The following is a 25,601-nucleotide window of genomic DNA, read 5'->3' on the forward strand; positions in this document are numbered from 1 at the left end:
CAGCTCCAGCCCACCAACCAGAGTCATCAGGCACACCCAGTGAACAAAGGGGAAAACCATACACAAGACCATTCCTTCAAGTTTAGGAAAAGTATTTATTCTGCCAAATTCATAGAAACAAACACAGAGTCAAGCAAAATGAGGAGATAGAAGATGCTCCAAGTGAAAGAATAAGAAAAAAAAACCTCAGAAAAAGTCTAAATGAAATGGAGATAAACAATATACCTGATAAAGAGTTCAAAGTAATAGCCATAAAGATGCTCACTGGACTGGAGAGAAGAGTGAAGGAACTTAGTGAGAATTTCAAAAAAGAGAAAATATAAAAAAGAACCAGAGTTGAAGAATACAAAAACCAAAATGAAAGATACACTAGAGGGAATCAACAGATCAGAGGATGAAGAAGAATGGATTAGCAACCTGAAAGAGTACTGGAAAGCACCTAAGCTGAACAGCAAAAAATAAATAAAATTTAAATTTAAAAAACTGAAATTATGTTAAGGGATCACTTAAACAGTATCAAGTGAAGAAACATTTGCATTATAAAAGTCCCACAAGGAGAAGAGAGAGACCAAAAGGGGCAGACCACTTATTTGAGGACATACAACTGAAAATTTATCTAACCTGGAGAAAGAAACAGACATCCAGGTTCAGGAAGCACAGAGAGTTTCAAACAAGATAAACCCAAGGTGGCCCACACCATGGCACATAGTAATTAAAACACTGAAGAGTAAAGATAAAGATAAAATTTTAAAAGCAGCAAGAGAGAAGAAACTAGTAACATACAAGAGAAACCCCCTAAGACTATCAGATGATTTTCAGCAGAAACTTTGCAGGCCAGAAGGCGGTGTCATGATATATTCAAAGTGCTGAAAGGAAAAAAACCTACAACCAAGAATACTCTAACAGGCAAGGTTATTATTCAGAATTGAAGGAGAGATAAAAAGTTTCCCACACAAAAGTTAAAAGAACTCATCACCACTAAACCAACTTTACAAGAAATGTTAAAGAAACTTCTTTAAATGGAAAAGAAAAAAGTCATAATTGGAAGAAAATTATGAAAAAAAAATCATGAGCAAAAGCAAACATACAGTAGAGATAGTAGGTCAATCACTTATAAGCTAGTGTGAAGGTTAAAAGACAAAAGTAGTAAAATCAGTTGCATGTTAAAAATTACTTAAGGGCATGTCAAGCACAAGAAAAAAAAATCTGGAAAGACCACGAACATATGGAGGTTAAATAACATGCTACTAAACAATGAATGGGCCAACCAGGAACTAAAAGAAATAAAAAATAGTACATGGAAACAACTGAAAATGAAAACACAATGGTCCAAAACCTCTGGAATGCAGCAAAAGCAGTGTTAAGAGGGAAGTTTATAGCAGTACAGGCCAACCTCAAGAAACAAGAAAAATCTCAAATAAACAACTTAACCTTATACCTAAAGGAGCTAGAAATAGAACAAACAAAATCTAAAACCAGCAGAAGGAAGCAAATAATAAAGATTAGAGCAGGAAAAAAAAATGATACAGCAACTAAAACAATAGAACAGATCAATGAAACCAAGAGCTGGTTCTTTGAAAAAAAATCAGTACAATTGATCTGTAGCCAGACTTATCAAGAAAAAAAGAGAAAGGACTCAAAAAAATAAAATCACAAATGAGAGAGGACAAATAACAACCAACACCACAGAAACACAATTATAAGAGAATACTATGAAATATTATATGCCAACAAATTGGACAACCTACAAGAAATGGATAAATTCATAGAAACATATAAACTACTAAAACTGAAACAGGAAGAAATAGAAAATTTGAACAAATTGATAACCAGTAAAGATATTGAATCAATGATCAAAACATTCCCCAGAAAACAAAAGTCCAGGACCAGATGGCTTCCCAGGCAAATTCTACAGAACATTCAAAGAAGAGTTAATACCTCTTCTCAAACTACACCAAAAAATAGAACAGGAAGGAAAACCTCCAAATTCATTCTATGAGGCCAGCATTACCATGATACAAAGACCAGATAAAACCACCACTAAAAAAGAAAACCACAGGCCAATATCCCTGATGAACATAGACATAAAAATCCTGAACATAATACTAGTGAACTGAATCCAACAATACATTAAAAAAAAAAAATCATTCACCACAGTCAAGTGGATTTATTCCTGAGTTGCAAGGATGGATCAATATCCGTAAGTCAATCAGTGTGATACATCACATCAATAAGAGAAAGAATAAGAACCATACGATTATTTCAATAGGTGCAGAAAAAGTATTTGACAAAGTACAGTATCCATTCATGAAAAAACCATCAACAAAGTAGGTTTAGAGGGAATATACCTCAACATAATAAAGGCTATTATGAAAATGCCACAGCTACCATCATCCTCAATGGGGAAAAACTAAGAGTCTCCTCCCTAAGGTCAGAACAAGACAAGGATGTCCACTCTTACCACTTTTATTCAATAAAATACTGGAAATCCTAGCCACAGCAATCTGACAATAAAAAGAAATAAAAGGCATTCAAAACAGCAAGGAAGAAGTAAAATTTTCACTATTTTCAGAGAACATGATACTCTATATAGAAAACCCAAAAGAATCCACCAGAAAACTACTAGAACTGATAAATGAATTCAATAAGGTCACAGGATACATCAACATAGAGAAAACTGTTACGTTTCTATACACTGATAATGAAGCAATAGAAAGTGAAATTAAGAGAACAATTCCATTTACAACTGCATCAAAAAATAATAAGATACCTAAGAATAAACCTAACCAAAGAGGTGAAAGTTCTGCACTCTGAAAACTATAAAACATTGATAAAAGAAATTGAAGACAACAAAAAGAATGGAAAGACATACCAGGCTCATGGGTTGGAAGAACAAATATTGTCAAAATGTCTATACTACCCAAAGCAATCTATACATCTAATGCAATCCCTATCAAAATACCACCAGCATTTTTCACAGAGCTAGAACCAACAATCTTAAATTTTGTTTGGAACCACAAAAGACTCCAAATAGCCAAAGCAACCTTGAAAAAGAAAGCAATGCTGGAGGTATCACAGTTCTGGACTTCAAGTTATAAGACTATAGTAATCAAAACAGTATGGTACTGGTACAAAATAGACACATAAATCAATGGAACAGAATAGAAAACCCAGAAATAAACCCACAATTATATGGTCAATTAAGCTTTGACAAAACAGGAAAGTATATACAATGGGAAAAAGACAGTCTCTTCAACAAATGGTGTTGGGAAAACTGGACAGCCACAGGCAAAATAATGAAACTGGACCGCTTTCTTACACCATACACAAAAATTAATTCAAAATGGATTAAAGACTAAATGTGAGACAGGAAGCCATCAAAATCCTGGAAGAGAACACAAGCAGTAACTTCTCTGATATTGGCCTGAGCAACTTTTTTCTAGATAGGACCCCTGAGGCAAGGGAAACAAAAGCAAAAATAAATTACTGGGACTTCACCAAAATAAAAAGTTTCTACACAGCAAAGGAAACCAATAACAAAACTAAAAGGAAACCCACAGAATGGGAGAACATATTTGCAAATGATATATCTAACAGTATCCAAAATATATTAAGAACTTATCAAACTCAACACCCAAGAAAAAATTAATCCAATTTTAAAAACGGGCAGAAGACATGAACAGACATTTCTCCAAAGACATACAGATAGCCGACAGACACATGAAAAGATTTTTTTTTTGGTTGTTTTTGTTTTTTTAAAAGATTTTATTTATCCATTTATGAGAGACAGAGAGAGAGAGAGGCAGAGGGAGAAGCAGGCTCCCAAGAAGCAGGGAGCCCCATGCAGGACTCGATCCCAAGATCCTGGGATCATGACCTGAGCCGAAGGCAGATGCTTACCATCTGAGCCACACAGGTGCCCCACATGAAAAGATGCTTATTAGTCTTCATGAAAGAAATGCAAATCAAAACTACAATGAGATATCACCTCACACCTGTCACAATGGCTAAAATCAACAAAACAAACAACAGGTGTTAGCAAGGATGTAGAGAAAGGGGAACCCTCTTGCACTTTTGGTGGAAATGCAAACTGGTGCAGTACTGTGCAAGACAGTATGGAGGTTCCTCAAAAAGTTAAAAATAGAACTACCGTATAATGCAGCAATGCAGTACTGGGTATTTACCCAAAGAATAGAAAAACACTAATCAAAAGTGATACATGCACCCCTATGTTTATGCAAGAAACAAATGAGCAAAGGCAAAAGAGAGAGAGAGAGAGAGAAAGAGAAACCAAGAATTAGACTCTTAACTATAAAGAACAAACTGACGGTTACCAGAGAGGAGGTGAGTGGGGGGATAGGTTAAATCAGTGATGGGGATTGAGGAGTACACTTGTGATGAGCACCAGGTGATGTACGGAATTGTTGCATCAGTATATTGTATACCTGAAACTAATGTAACACTGTATGTTAACTAAGTGGAATTAAAATAAAATCTTAAAGAAAATTAGTCAAGGGGACTTCCAAAATAAAGAAAATGTAAAATATAACATACACACAAAATGTGGAGAGGGGAATAAAAATGAAGTTGTTCAGAAAGTGTTTGAACTTAAGTAACCATCAACTTAATATGGGATGCTGTATACTTAGGATGTTATATATGAATCTCATGGTAACCACACATCAAAACCTAGACTAGATACACAAAAAATAAAGAGAAAGAAAGCCAATCATAACACTACAGAAAGTCACCAATCACAAGGAAGAGAACAAGAAGAAAGGAACAGAGAACTATAAAAACAACCAGAAAACAATGAACAAAATAGCAAAAAGTACATACCAATCAATAATTACTTTAAATGTAAATGGTCTACATGTTCCAATAAACGAAAACACAACAGTTCAAAGTGTTTCTAATTCAGCTAAACCAATTTTAAGAGGTAAGTTTTTAGCACTACAGGCCTACCTCAAGAAATGAGAAAAACCTCAAACAATCTAACCTAAAGGAACTAGACAAGGAAGAACAAACAAAGCTCACAATTAGTAAAAGAAAGGAAGTAATAAAGATCAGAGAAGAAATAAATGAAAAAGAAACTAAAAATAATAGAAAAACATCAATGAAACCAAGACCTGCTTCTTCAAAAGATAAACAAAATCAGTAAGTCTTTGGCCAGACTGGAGGGAAAAAGAGAGAGGACCCAAATGAATAAAATCAGAAATGAAGAAGGAGAAGTAACAACTGACACCACAGAAATACAAATGATTGTAAAAGCGTACTACAAAAAAATTATATGTCAACAAATTGGATAACACAAAAGAAAGAGATAAATTCCTAGAAAACATACACTCTTCCAAAATTGAATCAGGGAGATACAGAAAATCTGAATGGTAATGAAATTGGATTTGTAATAAAAAAAAAAAAAACTCACAACAAACAAAAGTCCAGGACCAGATTCACAGGTGAATTCTGTCAAACATTTAAAGAAGAATCAATACTTACTCTCTGCAAACTATTCCAAAAATGGAAGAGAAAGGAAAACTTCAAATACATTCTGCAAGGCCAGCATTACCCTGATACCAAAACCAGATGAAGATAGCTATCTGCAAAAGCAATGAAACTGGACCACTTTCTAATACCACACACAAAAATAAACTCAAAATGGATTCTAAATGCAAGACCTGAATCCACAAAACTCCAAGAAGAAAACAGTAATTTCTCTGATACTGGCCTTTGCAACATTTTTCTAGATATGTCTCCTCAGGCAAGGGAAATAAATGCAAACATAAACTATTGAGACTACACTAAAAAAAAAAAAATATCCTTTGCACAGTGTGAAGGAAACCATCAACAAAACAAAAAGACAGCCTACTGAATAGGAGTAGGTATTTTTAGATGATATATCCAAAAAGGAGTTAATATCCAAAATATATAAAGAACTTATACAACACTAAAACAATCCAATCCAAAAATGGGCAGAAGACCTAAATAGACATTTTTAAAAGAAGACATACAAATAGCCAAGAGACATATGAATAGATGCCCCATATTACTAATCATCAGAATAACGGAAACCAAAACCACAATGAGATATAACCTTATAACTTATTAGAATGGTTTGAATCAAAAAGATTAGAAATAACTAGTGTTGGTTTGGATGTGCACTGTTGGTGGGAATGTAAATTGGTGCAGCCACTACAGAAAACAGTATGGAGGTTTCTAAAAAAAATTAAAAATAGAAATACCCTATAGTCCTGTAATTTTCCTACTGGGTATTTACTCAAAGAAAATGAAAACACTAATTCAAAAAGATATATGCACCCATATGTTTATTGCAACATTATATATAATAGCCAAGATATGGAAGCAACCCAAGTGTCCATCAATAGATGAATGAATAATGAGTTCTCTCTCTCTCTCTCTCTCCCTCTCTCTCTCTCTCTCACACACACACACACACACACACACACACACACACCCCAATCAGAGATAGATCCATAAATACAGAGAATAAAGTGATGGTTGCCAGAGAGGAGAGGGGATGGGGGTACTGGTAAAATGGATGAAGAGGAGAGGGAGATACAGGCTTCCAGTTATGGAATAAATAAACCATGGAGGTGAAAGGCACAGTATAGGGAATACAGTCAGTTGTACTGGTAGTTACACTTGTGAGCATAACATAATATACAAAATTGTCAGAGCATCATGTTGTACACTTGAAACTAATGTAGTATGTGTCAACTGTATTTCAATAAAAAATTTTTAAAAAGGTAGGCATTGTATAGCAAACTCAGTACTTTTATTTTTTTCTATGAACAGAACTAATTGAGGGTGTTGGTGTAAAGGGAGGCAGACGGTTGCCCCTTAATGGCCAGATGTGACTTGGAATGAAAAGAAAAGTGTCAAGAACTGGAACTGAAAGACCGCTCAAATGACACCTAGGCTGAGGTACTGAGTGTCTATTCTAAAGCAGAAATGAAGTTTGGGAAGAGTGGGGGTGATTACATGTTTTTTGAGCCTAGTGCTCAGCATTTTACAGTTGACTGTACCCTGAAAGTCACTTTTCTTAGCCTAACTCCTTCTCCTTACAGATCAGAACTTACAGTTGATCTCAAAAGACAAGCTTTGTTCCTTGCTATACAATTAAACTTGGGTTTCTTTTCTGAGCTTCTGCCATCTGCACACCTTATGTTATTGGGACAGAAGACTGGTACATGCTATTTCTTACTGAGAATAACATCAGAAATATGGATTCACCCTCTGCAGGACAGTGCTTCTGCCATTGCCCATGAGATAGAAGTCAAGAACTCAACAGGAAAGAGACATGAGGCATAATTAGTTTTATTCTCCATGAGGAAGTTATTTCACAAATAATGAGGCAGAACCTCTCCAATTTTAATAATAATGGAGTGTAGATCACTGAAATTACTGAATCAAATTAATGAGTTAGCTACTGATAAGAATAAAACAACAAGATAATAAATGCAAGGGTATTTTTTTGCCCCCAGATGCCATTTAAACATATGATTTGAGAAGAGTCAAGTTTCGATTCCTAACCAGCTATCGCCTTTCCTTTAAATAGAGAATATAGGACATAGGGCTCTTTGGAGGTATACAGCTGAAATTATTCCTCCTTGAAGCAGAAAATGCAAGGGCAATAATAATAATACTGCATATGGTTAAGTGTAGAGAACTCAGGTGACAGTCCACCAAAAAAAAGCTCAAGTCAGCTTCCTCTTTGCCAAGGAAGAGGCTCTGCAGATGGAGGCAGCAGCAAAAGCTCAGCCTCCTGTGTTCTATTTCCAATGCACGCCCTCTTCTGCTTCTCTCATCATTAATTTCTGTGCTCCTCCCTTTGCCCTCACAAAGAAGCACAAAACTACTCATCAGGCAGTGGGAAAAATGATAACCAGTAGCATTCTAGACATTTCATTACTCAAATCAGCATAAAATGATTATATGAAATCCCTAGGAAATTGAAGTCGCCTTCTTTTCACTTTTAAAACTGTACTTTGACTAATAGAAAGTCCATCTTATTTAACGTCATCTAACAAGCCCCCCCCCAAATCTCTCTCTCTTCTTTGACCACAGTTTATAATCTGGAGTGTTATAAAGCGTTCTTCTGATCTAAACTAGCAACTTGACTAGATTCATTATTCACTTTAAACTAATGAGATTATTTGTTCAAGTGATGTTATTAATGGATTGCATAATATCCATCAGATAAAATACTAATACAATCTTGAAAACAAGAGAATTAAGTCATCACAGGCCTCGAAAAGCAATGACTGAGGCTGCCAGGATAGTCTGATTCATAGTAAATTCAGACCAAAATAATGTCTCAGACTGCTTTCTCCTATTATTATTTTTCGTGTGTGAAATAAATCTGTGAAGCCAACAAAGACTAACCAAATGTACGAATTTGAACTTCTAATGAATACAATGACATTTAAAAGTCTCAAAGGTCACCCTCATAACACTAAAGTAATTCCACCGAAGTCAAAAACAATTTAAAAATATTTAGAGAAAGGGCCCAGCAATGTCATTAGTATATATTGGCCAGAGGCAAAGGGTAAGGGGGATGAAGCAGAGATATTCTATATTTTATTATAGCCTAAAATCAATTGTAGCCTTCTCTTATTAGAAGCATTCAATAATCATTAAAAATATTGTCACCCATAAGGTGATGTTTTGACATTGCCATATATCTTACATAGTTTTATTAACCAGTATCATGTTTAATCATTAAAACATTTCTGCTCATGTGTATTTGTGTTTCCCGGGGGGGGGAAATTACAGTAAAGTGACAGTTTATATTTGTATAGCAACATAATTTATAACTGCATTACCTCTTTGGATTTTAAAACTCTCCTGTGAAGTTGATGAGAAAAGCATTATTTCCCCATTTTGCAAAATAAACAAAGACAGTAAGAGGCTGGTCCAAAATCACCTGGTATTCAGCTTCAAAATCCAGGCATTTTTTTTTCATTGAGCTTTGCTCTCCCTTGATTTGCCCTTTGTGTAGTAGGAAGGGCAGAAATGTCACCTCCCTTTAAAGAGGAGATTAAAATTAAAACAGCAATGACCCCTGGTGAAGAAAATGCTCCTGACAAAATTCTGACTGGTCTCTTGATTTATTAAAAGCAGTGCTTAGAGCAAAAGGGAATAAAAGTTATACAATTTTTAATTTCCCTGTCAAAATTATGGAATCAGATTGTTGAACCTGATTCTTTATATGCAAAGGTAAAACATGAGCTGAAATTAATGCTAGGTCATGACCTAGCATTCAGACTATTACATGTACAGATGCACACACACATATGTATCGATACACTTTTTTTCCAAAGGGATATGAACAAATCATTCACCTCATCTTCAAAACAGTATTTAAATACATTGCAAAACAGCACAGAACAAAAATGAGTCACTCAACCCCAAGGGGTTAGATTTTATGACTGACTTTGGATAGATAATTAAAACAATAATAATCACAAAAATGAATCTGTCCTCCTTGACTATCTGCTAAGAATTAGGTCCAGATCATTTTGACTTACACATGTAAATTTTATAATACCACTACCTTGCTTTGATGTAGTATTTTAATTTTTCAGGAGGCTTTCACATGCTAATATACACTGTTACACTTCTGGGCTTAATGAGAAAATGATCTTCCTGTCTCTGGGCCTCACCTTGTGAAGTCTGTCATTTCCATCATGATCATACACATCTGCTTGGCCAGCACAATTATATCATTGCCGCTGTCATCCCATTTGGCCACTTCGGCATCCAGCTTGCTTTTCTCTTGGTGGAATATCTCCACCTGCTCAGCTATTTTTGCCTTCTCCTCCTGCGGTAGTTGCGCCATGATGGCCTGTGTGGGTTACAGAATCAGTGTGACTAATGGTGACGAAGTAAATACAGACACTAGGTTGACTCTGCCTCAAGCTAATGGCAAAGCCAGACCCTGACCAGGTTTACAGGCTGCCCCACCATTCCAGAAAGGATGTTTTCTCCATTCCCAGGAAGGCAAAAGCGCAGACTGGTAAGGTCCCCCAAATCCCATCCCTATTCTTATACACAGAAAATATAGAGATCCAAAAGGTAGGTGCACACTGACAGTAACAGAACTTCTGTGTCTCTCTGATGACATATGTTTGTTCAAAAGAATCTATTCTTGACAATTTTTATATTTGGTCTCAGGAAACTTTTACCAGATGAAAGAATGCACCTCTTTCAACACTGAAATCTGTTCAGAGAAGGAAAAAAAAAAGAAAAAAAAAAAGGCTTTCTGTCGCTAGGAAGGACAGGAATTTTAAACAATACCTGAGCATCCAAGTTGGGGGTGGGGTGGGGAGACTTGCCATGAGCGTTAATGAAGGAATCCACGGTTAGATACCTAACAATCCCCTAGCCCAGGGTATTTCGGGGATGGCATACCTAGACCCAGCCCTCTTCCACCTCCTCTGTGCAAATCCTGAGGTAACCATGGCTAACCACAGAGCCTAGAAGTATGTAGAAGAAGTTGTGATGGGATAAAATACAGGTTTAGGAAGCAAAGGTCGATTTTCAATAGTTGCTCGGGATGGGAATGTAGAAAAGCAAGAACTGATTCTCGTCATTCATGGATTCTTTATTTACAAGTTTGCCTATTCTCTAAAATTTATTGGCAACCCTAAAATCAAGACTTCTGATACTTTTGGTCATTCACAGACAAGCACAGAGTTGCAAAAAAAATGAGTCACCTAACAGGCCTGTTTCCAGATGTGGCTGAACAACAAATTTTCTGTCTTCTTGTTTCAGCACTAAACAAGTGTCCTTTCTGTCGCCTATTTAGTGCCACATTTTCCACATCTTTGTGCTCTTTGTTGGTAATTTTGCTATTTAAAATGGCCCCCATGCATAGTGCTCAAGTGCTGCCTAGTGCTCCTAAGAACAGAGAGGCTGTGATGTGCCTTATGGAGAAATATATGTGCGTTAGATAAGCTTCATGCAGGCAGGGGCTATAGTGCCCTTGGCCATGAGTTCAGTGATAATGAATCAAAACTATAAAATAAAGTATCTGAGAAGAAACATTCATTAAACATTGTTTATTGATTGGTTGAAACAAAATGTTGAGACTAGCAGCTCTTAGGAACCTAACGCTCTATTTCCTCTAGAAGCAATGACTCTGTAGTTGTTAATTAAGTGTTCATGGTGACTTTACAGAATATAAGTATCACAGATGAAGACAATCAACCATATCTGTTAAACACCATGTATATAGCAAGCCCTGAATGCAATGTTTGGCATCACCTCATTGCATCTTCTTAGAACCATGTGCAACCTGATTCAGAGAAAGGACATGTGGGTAAGTATGACAACACTAGTAGCCCTATGGTTCTGGGATATGTGTATTCACCAATGAGAGCATGATTTGGGGAACTTACAGCTTTTGCAAAGGACAAGTAAAATAACACATACAAGAAAACTCTGCTTCCTTAATTATAAAGCTCCTCCCAATGTAAGTGAATCGTTGGAAGGAAAGGTAGTTGATTTCTTTCTCTTTTTTTTACTTGGTTTTATTTAAATTCAAGTTAGTTAACATATAGTGCGTTATTAGTTTCGGGGTAGAATTTAGTGATTCATCAGTTGCATAGAACACCCAGTGCTCATTACATCAAGTGCACTCTTTAATGCCCATCACCCCTCAATTACCCCATCCCCTTACCCACGGTAGTTGATTTCTAATAAAAACATCAATGGACATAAGCTCCGAAAAACTGGGCTCAATGGGCTCTGTCACTGACTTCGGTTAAGACCTATTTGTTACTGGATCATATTCTTAACTTCTTCAGATCTAAGTATAGTAAACAATTACCTCAAAGTGTTATGGTGGACAGCAAATGAAATAATAAATGTTTTGTCAAAAAAATGAAAGCATATATGGGATTACTGCTAACATGTTATCATCATGTCTGTATTAGTTTTCCTTTCAGCTACCTCTCTAGCTTATTATCTAGGTGCCATGAAAGACAGGGATGGGCCCAGAGTCTACGGGACTATACATAAATAGAAGATTGACAGGATTCCTTGAGTACAGAAATGTATACCAGGTCGTGTGCTAAGAGGCTTATGTTTATTAAAAAACTTAATTTACTTAATCACTCTACAAGATTAATAATAGTGTTACTATTTTATTAATGATGATACTAAGGCCCAGAGAAATTAAATTCTCAATATTACACAACTAATAAGCTGCAGGAATAGGATTCATACCCAGGTCAACTAACACCATGCTTAATTATTGAGCACAACTGGATCACCATGCACAACCATGCAGGTTAGACACTGCACAATGATCCCATCCCAGTGGGGCAAGGGTTGCTGAAATCACAAGCATTGTTCACCAGGCTGAGCAACCTAGAGATGAGGCTTTACCTGCCAGAGTAAGGGGTGTCTTTGATTTGCATGAAGGTGTCCCAGACTATTACCTGCACAGATACATTTTACTAATACACAGCTATGTTTACTAACTTCCATGCATGCACGTGTGTGACTTCATATAACTAGCATGTGAGTCTCTGTGTATGTGTGTGAGTGTGCATGTGTATATACAGAAATTACAACCCATATTTAAAAAGCCAGACTGCTACAAATACTATAGTTAAAATATTTAAAACACTATTTCTGAAAGATATTTTAAAGTACTTTAAAAACTGTATCCAAAAAAAGGTGGTTAATATATAACCAAAGAGTTGGTTACAAACTCACATATACAATATTGTACTAATAACAAGACAGCTATTCCAATGCATTTTAGATAGATTTGGATTTGCAGAAGTTAAATATGCTCTTTTCTCCTGAAGCATCCTTGTCTGATGATCTTACACTATCCTACATTAATTTGTCCTCCTCATACAAAGCTGATAATCATGTTTTACTTAGACCTCACAAGTCCTGACCATCATCATTTAAGCCATTCACTAGGTGCTTCTCTGTCGAAGAATCTGTAAAACTACCCGGCAGAACTCCAGCCTCTACATTCAATCCCCAGATGGAAAGCAATGAAACTTTCATTGTTTCAAAAGTTAATTTGTGCATTGAAGGGTGTACACTTATCTTTCAACTGTATCACATGAGTTTCAATTGTATAATTTAGGATTTGAGTATTAACTGCCTTGCTCCACTCTCTAATTCCTATTAATGTTCTACTTCTGACTTCTTTCTGAGCTTCCTTAGGGTAGAGGTTTCAGCATCCTGCAAAGAATAGAAGCTCAATAAATATCTTTTGATTGACTGTGTAACCATTTTTCCGCTCACTGCATCAACATAGTTCAAGAGAATTTACCAGAACTGACAAACATTTTCTAACGGCACAATTCTGAAGGGAAAAAAAAAAGGCCCCTTCAAAGCAGATTTGCAAAAGAAGATGTTATTTTGACTCTAGGGGTGCTCGACCCACATAATGCACTTAATGGTGTGTGACTTGGGTGCAAGTGTCATTACATTTGCTTCTGCTTATGTAGCTATCGATGAGCCAAAGTCTTTTCCTAAATATTCTTAAAATGCTCCTGGCTTTTAAAAATTCATAACTGACCTTTTCTGAAGCTGGAATTTAAAAAAAAAAAAGGTTATCTATAAACAGATCACAAACTGAGAAATTTGCCAGTTAATCAAATTAAAATTCAATTCAACACATGAGTTTTAATTAGGTCTTATCAATGTAACTCAGCAGTTTGAAATGTTAACACATTAAAGTCATTCTAGCTAGAAAAAAAAAAGAGGCTGACTACATTCACATCAAGTTGAATACAAAATACGTAACATGCAATTTTTCCTTCCCTCAAACTAAGTGAACATGAGAAAAGTGATTTTCATGGCCAAAAGGAAAGGGAACAAATCAGCTTTTCTGTTTCTCTGATGTGATCACCTGGGGCGGTCTGAGAATTTCTGCTGCTTCTATGCACAGGAGTCAAGCACAGCTCTACAGATTGTTGATCTGGCTGATCTGGGGCCCGAAATTGTGGCATCAGAGACTTGAATCCACAGAATTTCCTGCGCCCCCACCCAGGCTCCCAGCCTTTCCTCTGAACAGCCAGCCATTATTATTTTTTTTTTTTGTGATTGAAGTTATAAACTCTACTTACTAAATGAAAGTATAAATCACTGAAACAAGCCAATAATCACTCGGCCCAGAATCTTTTCTTCAACCTAAATCTCAGGAGCTTTTGATATGATTATTTTTCCAATCTCAAAGAGAGAAATGACATTTGAAGTCTATGGGCTTCCAAACTGACAAGTATTAGTTCCTTAAACTAGAGCAAGACTCTAACATTTAGGCTTCAAATACAAGAATGTTTATAAATAATGATTAAAAGGGCTAAAACTCACTGTGTCCATTCCTACTCACTTGATTTTAAAGCGGAATAATAAATATAAGCAGTTAAAGAATGGGTCCTTTGACTTTTACCAGTCTCAGACCATGAAGTAAATAGGAAAATTGAAGTAATTGTCCCATTTAGTCAAGTAAAAACTTTCATGATTTCCTAAATTGTCCATGCTTTTTTAAGTTCAATTATTTGACCAGCCTTGTAATGAAGAACTACCTTATGCTATAAGCATCATCATCATCTTCTTTGTCAACTTGACAGCATGTGACACATCTTGTGATACATTTTACCATGCAGTTCTCTTAATGACATCATGAGGTAGAATGCTGTGCACACACACACACACACACATACACGGATAAGACATGGAGAGGTTAAGAAAGTTGCCCAAAGTCACACAGCTTGGCCAAGCCCATATTTAAAATAAGGTCTGTGTGCCTCCAAATAATATATTCCATCACCAAGGTTAAGTGTCCAAGAGTTGTTGCTGACCAATTTTAACCACATCAACCTGTGAGGAAACAGTTTATAAGATGTCGTGTCTAGGATCATAAGGTCTGATTACTTCTACATTTGATGGGATCAGAGTATGATCATTCTCTGCCTCTCCCTTGCTCATAAAACGCTGTAGAGAAGCAGCACATAGGGAAACATAAAGGAAATAAACACTCTAATTTCAGAGTTTGGGAGAAAAGTTGGAGTGGATACTAAAAGTCTTCTCCTACCTTAACCTCGTTTTAGATTAATTTACCCTTTTCAGAGAGGAAGAATTTATCTGAATGAGAACACAAAGTGAAGTCCATGAACATCGGGGAAGGACTGGGTGCTGCAAAGAGCAACGACTTCTGTCAAAGACAACTTTTGCCTCCTGCTACCGTACTTCTCTGGTCAAAAGTTCGACCATCTGTCATCTCAGCAATTCAATGCACCCTCTTATTTCCAACTTACAGCCATAATTCTAGGTCTCTGATTTGTCATCATATAATTACAGGCTAAAATAGGCTGACTCAATAACTAATGCTGTCTGCTGCAAGTTAATCACACAGACCACATGATGGATCTCAAAGACAAATCAGCAAGTGCTGGATTATAGGGGTACTTTGTTCTTACCATCCTGGACCATGTTCATAATTCACGCTGAAAAACCTTTCAAACAAGACTATTGTCTTTTCACCTATTGGGTGAAAAAAATAATAAATGATACAGACAGGGCTATCTGACTTTTGTTTCCACTTAATTGACTTGATATCTATCATAAGATGCATGAAACAGAAGTACAATGGGACTGCATTCTTCCTGGTAAGAAGTGGGACTAATCATGCCATTTTGACAAGATGGTGATTATAAAGTACGATAAAGGTAGTATAATATGCCTTGGTCTTTGAGAAAACAAGTCAATGGATACTGGACTGTTTCAATACCAAGTTGCAGTCAATCAAATTTGACTTTGAATTGATTAATGTTTGGATGAATTACTCAAATTTGCCCTTTATCATTGTTATAAAAATGCTGGTTTTACCTAATTTTGAAGATGAATTGACTTGATGGATGAATTGATTTAGTGTTATGCCAACACAGGCTCAAAAGCCTCTCAGCTTAATGAATTTCTTAGTTTTCAACACTGGTGGGGGGGGGTCGGGGCGGGGGGGGGGTCGGGGCGGGGGGAGCTTACAGTCTACAAAAGATTTTCTAGGTAGGGTGTCTGATATTCTTTTGTGTACTTTTCTACTGTCACCAATCTGTGATCCAAAATAATTTCTCTTCCAAGGGATGGCAATTTTTAGTCACCCTTTATTGAGTATTTAATGTATGTCAGGTATTGTGTTCATTATTTTACAAATATTAAGTAATTAAACCTCAAAAGAATCCTATCAAGTAAGTCTATTATTCACATTTTACAGATAATAGGACTGAAGCTCAGAGAAATTAAGCAACATGTAATGGAGCATAGCATGGTCCTCACTCCACTCTTTACAATTCAAAACCAAGTCTGTCTAAAATCAAAGCTGGTGCATCTTTAATATTCCGGCTTTTACCCTCACATTTCCCCTATCAATGTCCATCTATATCTTGTGAATCATTTCATTGTTGCATGAAACTATCAGGACATAAAGCACGAAAGAAAAATTGGGTTTTAAGTACAAAGATTTTCTTGACTCAACATAAGGCTTAGTCTTTTCTTTGAGTCCTCTTTATTTTAACCTCTGACTGGGTATTCTTACTCTTCTTTCACAATTCCTAAACCAGTGTAAGCTTTCTGGGGTTTCCTAGCCACTATTCTAAATTACCACCTCTGTCTCAAACTCATGCGTCCTCTCCCTTATTTTTTCTTAAGTAAAACTTAACAGAGAATTAGAATGTAATTCTAATTAGAATATAATAAGAACACAATCTATAATGGGACTGTTTTTACCACATAAAAACTGAAACTTTAAAGGGAGGAGAATCTCACCTCCTTTTGTAATCCCCAGGGATTTAATCTCCTGATTACCTGCATCTACCCTCAAGGAGATACGATTAATAGAATTGGTCAGAATCCTCTTTTGACACACTTGTGTTGGCAGAGAGTGTCATGGAGTGCTCCAGAGTGTTCAAATGTCAGCCAGAGAAACGATCCTTCTGTTGCTTCCTGCTCCATGCCTTAAGCTGGCATATTTCTAGTATGTCTCGATAATTTCTTCCTCTATCATATGGCAGACAGATCTAGGGCTACTGCCCTTGCCATAAATAGATACTGCGGAGGGGGTGGGGGAGTTCTGTCTCTATTTTGATGTCCTTGAACCAATTTCAAAGATGTGGTCTTATTCATCAGAGACCCTACATCAGAGTATGGAACAGTAACAGCCCAGCCATTAACAAAATAGTACTCTAATTTTCCATTTGTCATTGCCTCTTGTGTTAACAAGCTTGGTGACTTCAAGCGGCACTATGGTGTCTGTGCCAATGCAAGATCTGAGCATTCCTGTGCCCCCTAGCTGTTGAAGCATCTCATCATGATGCTAAACCCAACAAAATCCACTAGACTCTTAAACTGTTTGCATTGGTGTGACTGCTAAGTTTCAAGTGATGGAGAGAGAATGGAGTTAACAGAAATCAGAAGCAGTGACGGTTATTTCCATTGTGTAAAATATGAATTGCTAAGAACAACCACTGATGAAAGCACAGATTTCTGAGCTATAAATCTCTGGGATTCCAAGACCCTGGATCAGAAATCTCCTCAAACCAATTTGGTGTACACAGTCCCAGTGCATGAAACCCAAGTCGTGAATGTCCACTCACCCGTGCACTCTGTCCCGCAATGAGCTGGTCGTCCTCAGTCTGAACACTTGTCCGGCTGCGCACATCGTAATCTTCCTGTTCAAAGTCAGAATCATCCTCTAGTTCTTCTGGGGTCTAAAGGTACAAAGGAAAAGAAAAGAATCAGCATATTTTAAGTTGATAAACTTCAACTCCACCCATATATTCTGCGGCTGCAAAAACTAAGTAGCTCCCAGGAAAGAGATCTTGTGGGCAGTTACATGTAGGTTATGGAGGAGGGTATTGACTCTAAATGGAGTCAGAAAAACCAAGTTGCCCTGATTTATCTCTTAAAAAAATACACTCTATTACTTCCTCCTGTAGGTATAAAAAGTCTGTTTAGCTCTTGACATGCTTTCTAATTTTAAGAAAAATATATTCGTGTGTTTTTCCACCCATAGAAATCTACTCTAAGATAGAAAATCACCATCAACAACAAAAGTTGTACCTATACTTGGTCTATAATGCCCTTTTTGCTCTATTCCCAGTCTTTTCTAGTCTTAATAAGCAAAAAGAATTGATCATCTCCAAGCCAATGGTTAGTCCAGATGAAATATCTGATGTGGTCACTAAACCGTGTAGTGTGCAGGTTGCAACTATAGATTCCAGAGTCAAGACTGCCTGAATATGAATCCCTGTGTGACCACTGGCAAAATCCTCTTAGCTCTGGTTTCCTCCCCTGTGAACCGGTGTTGATAAAAGTTCCTCTATGATTTTTGTGAAGATTAAGGAATGTACTTTGTGTAAAGTGTCTGGCATATAATAGGCATTTAAAAAATGTTTGCCATCATCATTACTTAAGATTCTGAAATCAATTCATTCAAACACTTTTAAAAAGTGAAGCTACCAATCACTATATAACCATCAAGGATTAAACAGCTCTTTCATTCATAGTATCAATTTAGCTAAAACCAGCACAGTGAAATAAGGATCATTCTAAGAGATAGAAAACCAAGGTTCTGAGAAACAGCATGCCCAGTGTCTCTAAACTAGTTAATAACAGAATTAGAATTCAGACCCAAATATCCAAATGTGTCTATCTTTTTCACATTATAAATCAGGTAAGAGGGGCGCCTGGGTGGCTCAGTTGTTAAGCGTCTGCCTTCGGCTCAGGTCATGATCTCAGGGTCCTGGGATCGAGCCCACTCTCTTCCACTCCCCCTACTTGTGTTCCCTCTCTCGCTGTGTCTCTCTCTGTCAAATAAATAAAATCTTAAAAAAAAAATTCAGGTAAGAACTGGAGCTATGGAACGGCTTTAAAGTGAGTAGCTACATGAAGATCCTATCCATCCTGTCAGAGAAAAGGCATGAATTAATCCATAAACCCAGAAATAAAAATACTCCATACCTTTAATGACCATAATAGATAACATACATTAAGTGCTTTTCATGCGCCCATCATGGTTTTCTCTAAGGACTTTCCATATTCTAATTCATACAGTTTTCTTCACAGTCCTATGATGTAAACACCATTTCCTCCACTTTACAGATAAGGAAACTGAGGCATGAGAGGTTACGCCTTGCTTAAAGCCCTCTAAATCATGCAGCATGTACTGTAGACTATCATCCTCTGTTAGTCCTAAGAAGATGAATGTGGAGTTGGTGAGGATGGTGCATGAGGGGAGAGAGTGCATTAGTGCGAACTTCTCAGATCCACGGTCATTAGACTGAAAGCTGACAGTTTACCCACAAACTGCCCCTTGGCACAAGGAGCACCCCCTCCCAGGGCTCTGTATTTCAAAAAGCAGGCAGCAGACCACTGCAATACTGATGGTGCTGTTGCCCATTCCCAAAAGGGCACTTTGATTCTGCTGGTTTCTTTGGCTACCAGTGTAATTAATCAGGTGTGGTTATTCATGAAGCCTTGAGATTGGTCAGACAGGCACAAAATGGGGCCTCCGTGCCAATATCACACTATGAGTAGTAATTTCCAAGCCTTGGCATCTCCTTGTTTTCCTTCTCTCTCTCCATCAACCTTATTAATATTCACTCAGTCATCTACAGATGTTCAATTTTCTTTCACAGAATTATTAAAAGGAAGAGGGAAGAAAGAGGTTTTGTTCCCACACTTTATTAACTAAAGCAGGGGTGGGGCGGGCAGAACCTGGTTCCAATAACTGGTTGTATTTCCATTGTGGACAGAGACAATAATCTCTGATCATTTTTCACTCTTCTGGAATGTGCTGCAGAACAATTACAGCAAGTTGGTAAATTCTGCTGACAGATGAGATGACAAGATTGCAAGCGCTTTTCATCATTAGTTTTTGAAGAGGAGAGAGAAAAGTAAAATGAAAAACCTCACTCAATAGAAAAAAGGAAAATATGACAGGGCCTATAGTACTGTGTCCAAACATTTCAATGATCTGTGTATTTAACAGATGAGTCAGTGACAGACACAACCTGGCAGCATAAGGTTAATGATGATGAGCTTTCATTCAAATGACTAGGGCTCAGAAACCAAAACAGAGTTTAAAAATGAAAACAAACAAACAAACAAACAAAAAACACACCTGGATGTGGACCCAGGGAATCTGAGTGTTTTTGGCCCAACTCTGCCACCAATAACTGTTTATGTCACTTACAGTTTTTCTGCTTCTCTCTCTCCTCACTTATAAAATGGAGATAATAATTCCTATTTGCCCTGTCTGCCTCACAGGATTCTAGAATAAAATACATACGAAAATGCTTTGTAAATGGTAAAAGTGAACTCAAGTAATAAGTGATAACACATACATAATAACAACTGCAATAATCATAATAATAGAAATAATTTTTATCTACCACTATGGGCCAGGCATTCAGCTAAAGGATTTAATCCTTGTAACAACCTAATGAAATAAATATAATGCCTAGGGTGCCTGGGTGGCCCAGTCAGTTAAGCCATATATTCTGCGGCTACAAAAACTAAGTAGCTCCCAGGAAAGAGATCTTGTGGGCAGTTACGTGTAGGGGGTTATGGAGGAGGGTACTGACTCTAAATGGAGTCAGAAAAACTCCAACTCTTGATTTCGGCTCAGGTTATGATCTCAGGGTTGTGGGATCGAGCCCCACATTAAGCTCCAGGCTGGGCATGGAGCTTGCTTAATCTTCTCTCTCTCTCCCCCTCTGCCCCTCCCCTCCCAAAAAATTTAATGTCCATTTTACAGTTGTATAAATAGGCTCAGAGTTGTTAAGTCAGTTTTCCAGGGTGTTACACCTAGCAAGTTGAGGCCGTTCCAGACCCTATGCTTTTGACCATCACAAGTAACACCAGGCGAATGGATGAGCTTAAAATACTTTCTTGTGCCTTAATCATGCAGCAAACCCATCCAAGCCATATAAACAGTTCTGTGCATGTGCAGTTTGCTAATTGCATGTAAATGTGCCTACTTCTCATGCTGTTATTTTTTGAATTAATTATTTTAACAAGTAGCAGTGTTAGGTTTTGGTTGGCCAAGGACCTCCATACATTAAAGGAGACATGGAAAAATAGTGAAGGTCTGCAAATGGGCCCAAAGATAATAAGACTTGTATCATTAGGTAGTGTTTATATAGAGTAAAAAGAATCACCAAAATGTATAATTCACTGGATTGGAAGCTGGAAACTGGGGGGTCAAGCCTCAATTCTGCCTTTCTGTGCCCCCAGGGAAGTCCTTTTTACAACCATCAAAAACTATGTTGGATCTACTCTTGGTTCCCTGGGTCTATTATCTGTTAGATTGCAAAAGTGGGTTTTATTTGTAAAATGGCACAATTAAAGTATTTGGCCTCTAAAATCTCCTCCTCTATGAGATTAGTGCGTGCCTATTACAGAGGCTCAAGAAAATCATGTGCTTGTCCAGGGTCACACCACATGTCAGTTACAGAACAGGATCAATCTACGTGCCTGGCTCCCAATCAAATGCTCGGTCTTCTCTACAACAGTTTCTGGAGGGAAGGAAAATGAGAAAAGACTGTAGGATTTAGAGTCGTTTCACCAGGACACATGAAAGATATATTAATGACAATTTAAAAGAAAGGCTCAAATGTGTATGAGAGCTTAACTGGGAGTAGAAATATGAGGACATGGAGAGGCAACAGGAGTTTGGGTGATGCAAGAAGGAGGATTTTCCAAACAGAAAGCTATACCACTGGAATTACATTTTCCCAAAGTCAATGTAGAAGAAAATCCCCTCACAGTCAGGACTGATTGGCCACTGGCATCTCTATCCTGGATTATTCTGGAAGGCTCCTGATTGATCTCCTTACTTCTATTTTTTCTCCATACATTCTACTCTCTCCAGCAGAGCCAGGGTGATGATCCTTGTATGAGCTAAGTCAGCTTAGAACACATCAAGGGCTCCCATCTCATTCAGTGTGATCCTTAGACTGCACCTGACATTTCCCCCTGCCTGGAACACATTTTTCCTAATATTTTTATGGCTTGTTTCCTCCTCTTTCTCCAAGTCTGTTCTCAAATGCCATCCAGTCAGTGACCACCCTTCATAAAACTGTCTCCCATCAGAGGAATATAAATTTCTTGAAGAGAGGGACTTCTATTTTGTTTACCTCTCCATTCAGGGCCCCTCCAACCATGTGGGGCATCTAGTAAGCATTCAACAAATACTTAATAAATGAATGACCAAGACTAAATTACTGAATTTTTCTGAAAATTCATATGAAATTATTTCTAATTACTTGAGTTAGGAAAACAAAACTGGGAACCTTACAGGACCATGTTAATTAATTGGATAATAGCAGTCTGTAATAGGAAAATCAGTTTTGTCATAAAAGTCTTTTCAACTCCTAGCTCTGATGAGTAACTCCAATCCCTGCAGTTTTAATAATATTGTTAATTTATTTAACAAATTGTATTTCATTAATTGATTGTAATAAGAAACTTCATCCCAGCAGGATGAGAAAAGAAAAATATTTCTTGGGAACCTACTAAATGCCAGGTCTAGGCTAGTGCTTTATAGCAAAGGCAATATCTGTCCTCATTTGCAGATACAGAAACTGAAGCAGAGAGATGAAAACAAAAAATATTTAAGCCATAGGTTCCCAAACTCTATTGTTTCAAATACTCTCACTGAACCTCAGTAATTTTTTCAAGGTGCCCCTTGGCTAAAAACAAAACAAAACAAAACAAAAAGCAAACAAAACAGCCACAAACCAAACAGTTGTGTTGATTAAGCAGTTAGATAACAAAAATGGATAAAGTTGATTAAACTTAACAACCTAGTGCCTGGTGCCTGTTGCACACTGCATGACTTCTCAAATCTCGGAATATAACCAAAGCTTTCTTTTTATCATGGCAACTACCAAAAATCCAGCTTCACAAATATAGGATGTTATTAAAAGGAATATACCAACCTACTGTTTAAACTGTGAGCTCCTGTTGGCTATTATTTCACATAATATCTGAGAGACATCTGTATGTTTCCCTTGAAATTTTAAAACATCTTGCAATGCTCCAAGGGCCCTTTCAGGCACAGTTTGGGACTTATGAAGTTAAACTTTAGACTTTTATCAGGCCTTAACTATTTTCCACGACCTGCTTTCAAAAGTATCATGTGCAACCAAATTAATGGGTTCCAATTACATTATAAAAGAATATAGATATAATAGATTTTTTCCAGGGTTGTTCTTACAAGAAGAAACTACTGTGTTTTGTTTTGTTTTTTGTTTTTTTGAATATAGATATTCTAACACCAAGATATTACCTCCTTCTACCCTACCCAGTTATCTTAATTTCTAATATTAAATGTCTAACTGTGTCTTAAATGTACACTTCGCCCTCATTACTTGCAGACACCTTATTTGTGAGTTTGTCTATGCAGCAAAAGCTTCTTTGTAATCCCCAAAGCAATGCTTGTGTAGTTTTTCACAGATATGTACAACATGGCAAAAAATGTGAGTCACCTAACCTGTGTGTTTTCCCAGCTGAGGTCCAACAGCACAAAGTTCTGCCTTTTTGTTTCAGCTCTTATACTGCAAATAAGTAATCTTTTGCATTCATTTAATGCCACATATTTTGCATTTTTGTGCCTTTTGTTGGTGATTTCTCTGTTTACAATGGCTTCCAAGTGCAGTGCTGAAGTGCTGTTTAGTGGTCCTAAGTGTAAGAAAGTTGTGATGTGCCTTTACCGAGAAAAGGCATGTGTTAGATGAGCTTCCTTCAGGAATGAGTTATAGTGAGGTTAGCTGTGAGTTCAATGTTAATGAGTCAACAATATATACAAAATAATGTGTCTTCAAACAAAAACATGCATAAAACACAGCTAAATATTGATCAGTGAATGAAAATGTAACCAGAGGCTCATAGGAACCTAGGATGTTCCCCTAGGAACAGTGTTTCAGCATTCTCTAACTCAATGTTCACAGCAACGTTATAGGATATAACTACTGCAAATAATGAGAATCAACGGTATGGTGGTGTGCCAGATTGGTCTGTTCGCTTTTTAAATTACTATGCTAGGGTAATTTGTAAATTCTTTCGTAGCTGATAGATCACCAAGGACAAGTCTCAGCAAGAAGCGAACAAAAAGAAATAGTCTCACAGCAGAGGGGCAGAGTAGACCTGTTCAAGGGAGAAGTGGGGTTCTGAAAGGTGAGGTTAGGATACAGGAAAGATAGTTCTGTCTACTTCAGAGGGTTGCCTGGAGTGCCTGGATACCGACATCACATTAAATATGTATTGATCACTGCGAGGCAAGGTGATGGAAAACTTAACCCTTCAGGGTCTGTTCTGCATTTATTTTTTCAGGGAAAAAGATTTCTTATTTTTACAAAGTATAAACAACACTCTGGAGGGAAGGAGGCATGGCCAGGTTTGCTGGGACTGAAACAGTTCTACTTGTCTCACTGTCTTTCTCTAGAAATAGTGCAATGGATTTTTTTTTCTTTAAGTAGACTTAATCATTATACTCAAAAAGCAAAGCAAGATATTAAGTACAAAATGAAGCCATGTGGGTGCTGAATGGAGAAGGATTTTAAAAATATCAATTTGTACATACTGTACATTTCTCTCTTAAGTTTTACATGGTGTGAAATCCATCTGATCAGATGACTTGAAATGTCGAGATGTAGGAATGAAATTCATGCAACAAAGATATGGCATTTTATCTAAAATTATGTTTTTTTACAGCTCATGAATGAATAAATGAATGATGGCTATAAACTTCCCCAGCCCCCCAGATGAATGGTTGTCACAAAAATGTGAAGGCTAACAAAGCAGAAAAATGGCAAAAGAGGGAATATGTCTTGAGGATTATAGTGGGATTTAGTGTCAAATGCTTTGAAAACATAACTCTCATGGTCTATTACCTATTTCACAAGTTAGTATGTAATGGGAAAAAATGATCTAATTTGTTACAGGTTTAAAAGCCTGACTACCTCTCTTTTCCTTCTTCTCCAATTCTCATCCCTTTTCTGTCACCTTCTTTATCTCCCTGGGTATCTGTTTCCTCCACCACACACACACACACACACACACACACACACACACACACACACACACACAATTAACCACTGTGCCAGACAATGCACCACGGTGAAGGGAAAATAAAAACACAGCCTTTGCTTTCCAAAATTTCACAGTCTAAAGAAGGTAATAGACATAAAAGGGAATAATGTAATAAATACTATCATAAGCAGAAACAGTTATACATAGTTAAAGGAGATGGTCAATATTTTTGATGGAGAAAATTTGAAGGTTTCAGTCAAGTCTTGCAAGGTGGTAAGAGTTTGACAGATCTAAAATGGGCAAGTTAGAAGAACAGGAAATACATCTGATAGCCTCCAAATTCCAACTATGAACGCCACATTGTTAAGTATAAAGAGAATCGTCTGATATAACTTATACAATGATCTGAACACTTTGAATTGATCATGAAATTATTATGAAAGACAGACATATTTAACAAGAAAACAATCAAGCTGAATTTAAAGACAAGAAAATTCGAAGATGCTTTTTGTGCT

The 25,601-nt window shown here is 37.0% G+C and overlaps 1 protein-coding gene across 6 annotated transcripts in view; it reads right to left on the minus strand.

The window, feature by feature from the left end:
- CTNNA2 (catenin alpha 2) overlaps positions 1-25,601 on the minus strand; it is a 969,847-nt gene that overhangs the window by 61,512 nt on the left and 882,734 nt on the right. For all 6 annotated transcript variants that reach the window (XM_064573571.1, XM_064573572.1, XM_064573570.1 and 3 more), the window contains 2 exons: positions 17,646-17,759; positions 9,687-9,868 (listed from right to left, as the gene is read on the minus strand). In XM_064573571.1, coding sequence (XP_064429641.1) covers positions 9,687-9,868; positions 17,646-17,759 — 296 coding nt within the window. The remainder of the gene's footprint in view (positions 1-9,686; positions 9,869-17,645; positions 17,760-25,601) is intronic.

Source organism: Mirounga angustirostris, unplaced genomic scaffold (genome assembly GCF_029215605.1).
Source record: "Mirounga angustirostris isolate CCGP_5_RB_7025 unplaced genomic scaffold, mMirAng1.0.hap1 SCAF_10, whole genome shotgun sequence".
Taxonomy (NCBI): domain Eukaryota; kingdom Metazoa; phylum Chordata; class Mammalia; order Carnivora; family Phocidae; genus Mirounga; species Mirounga angustirostris.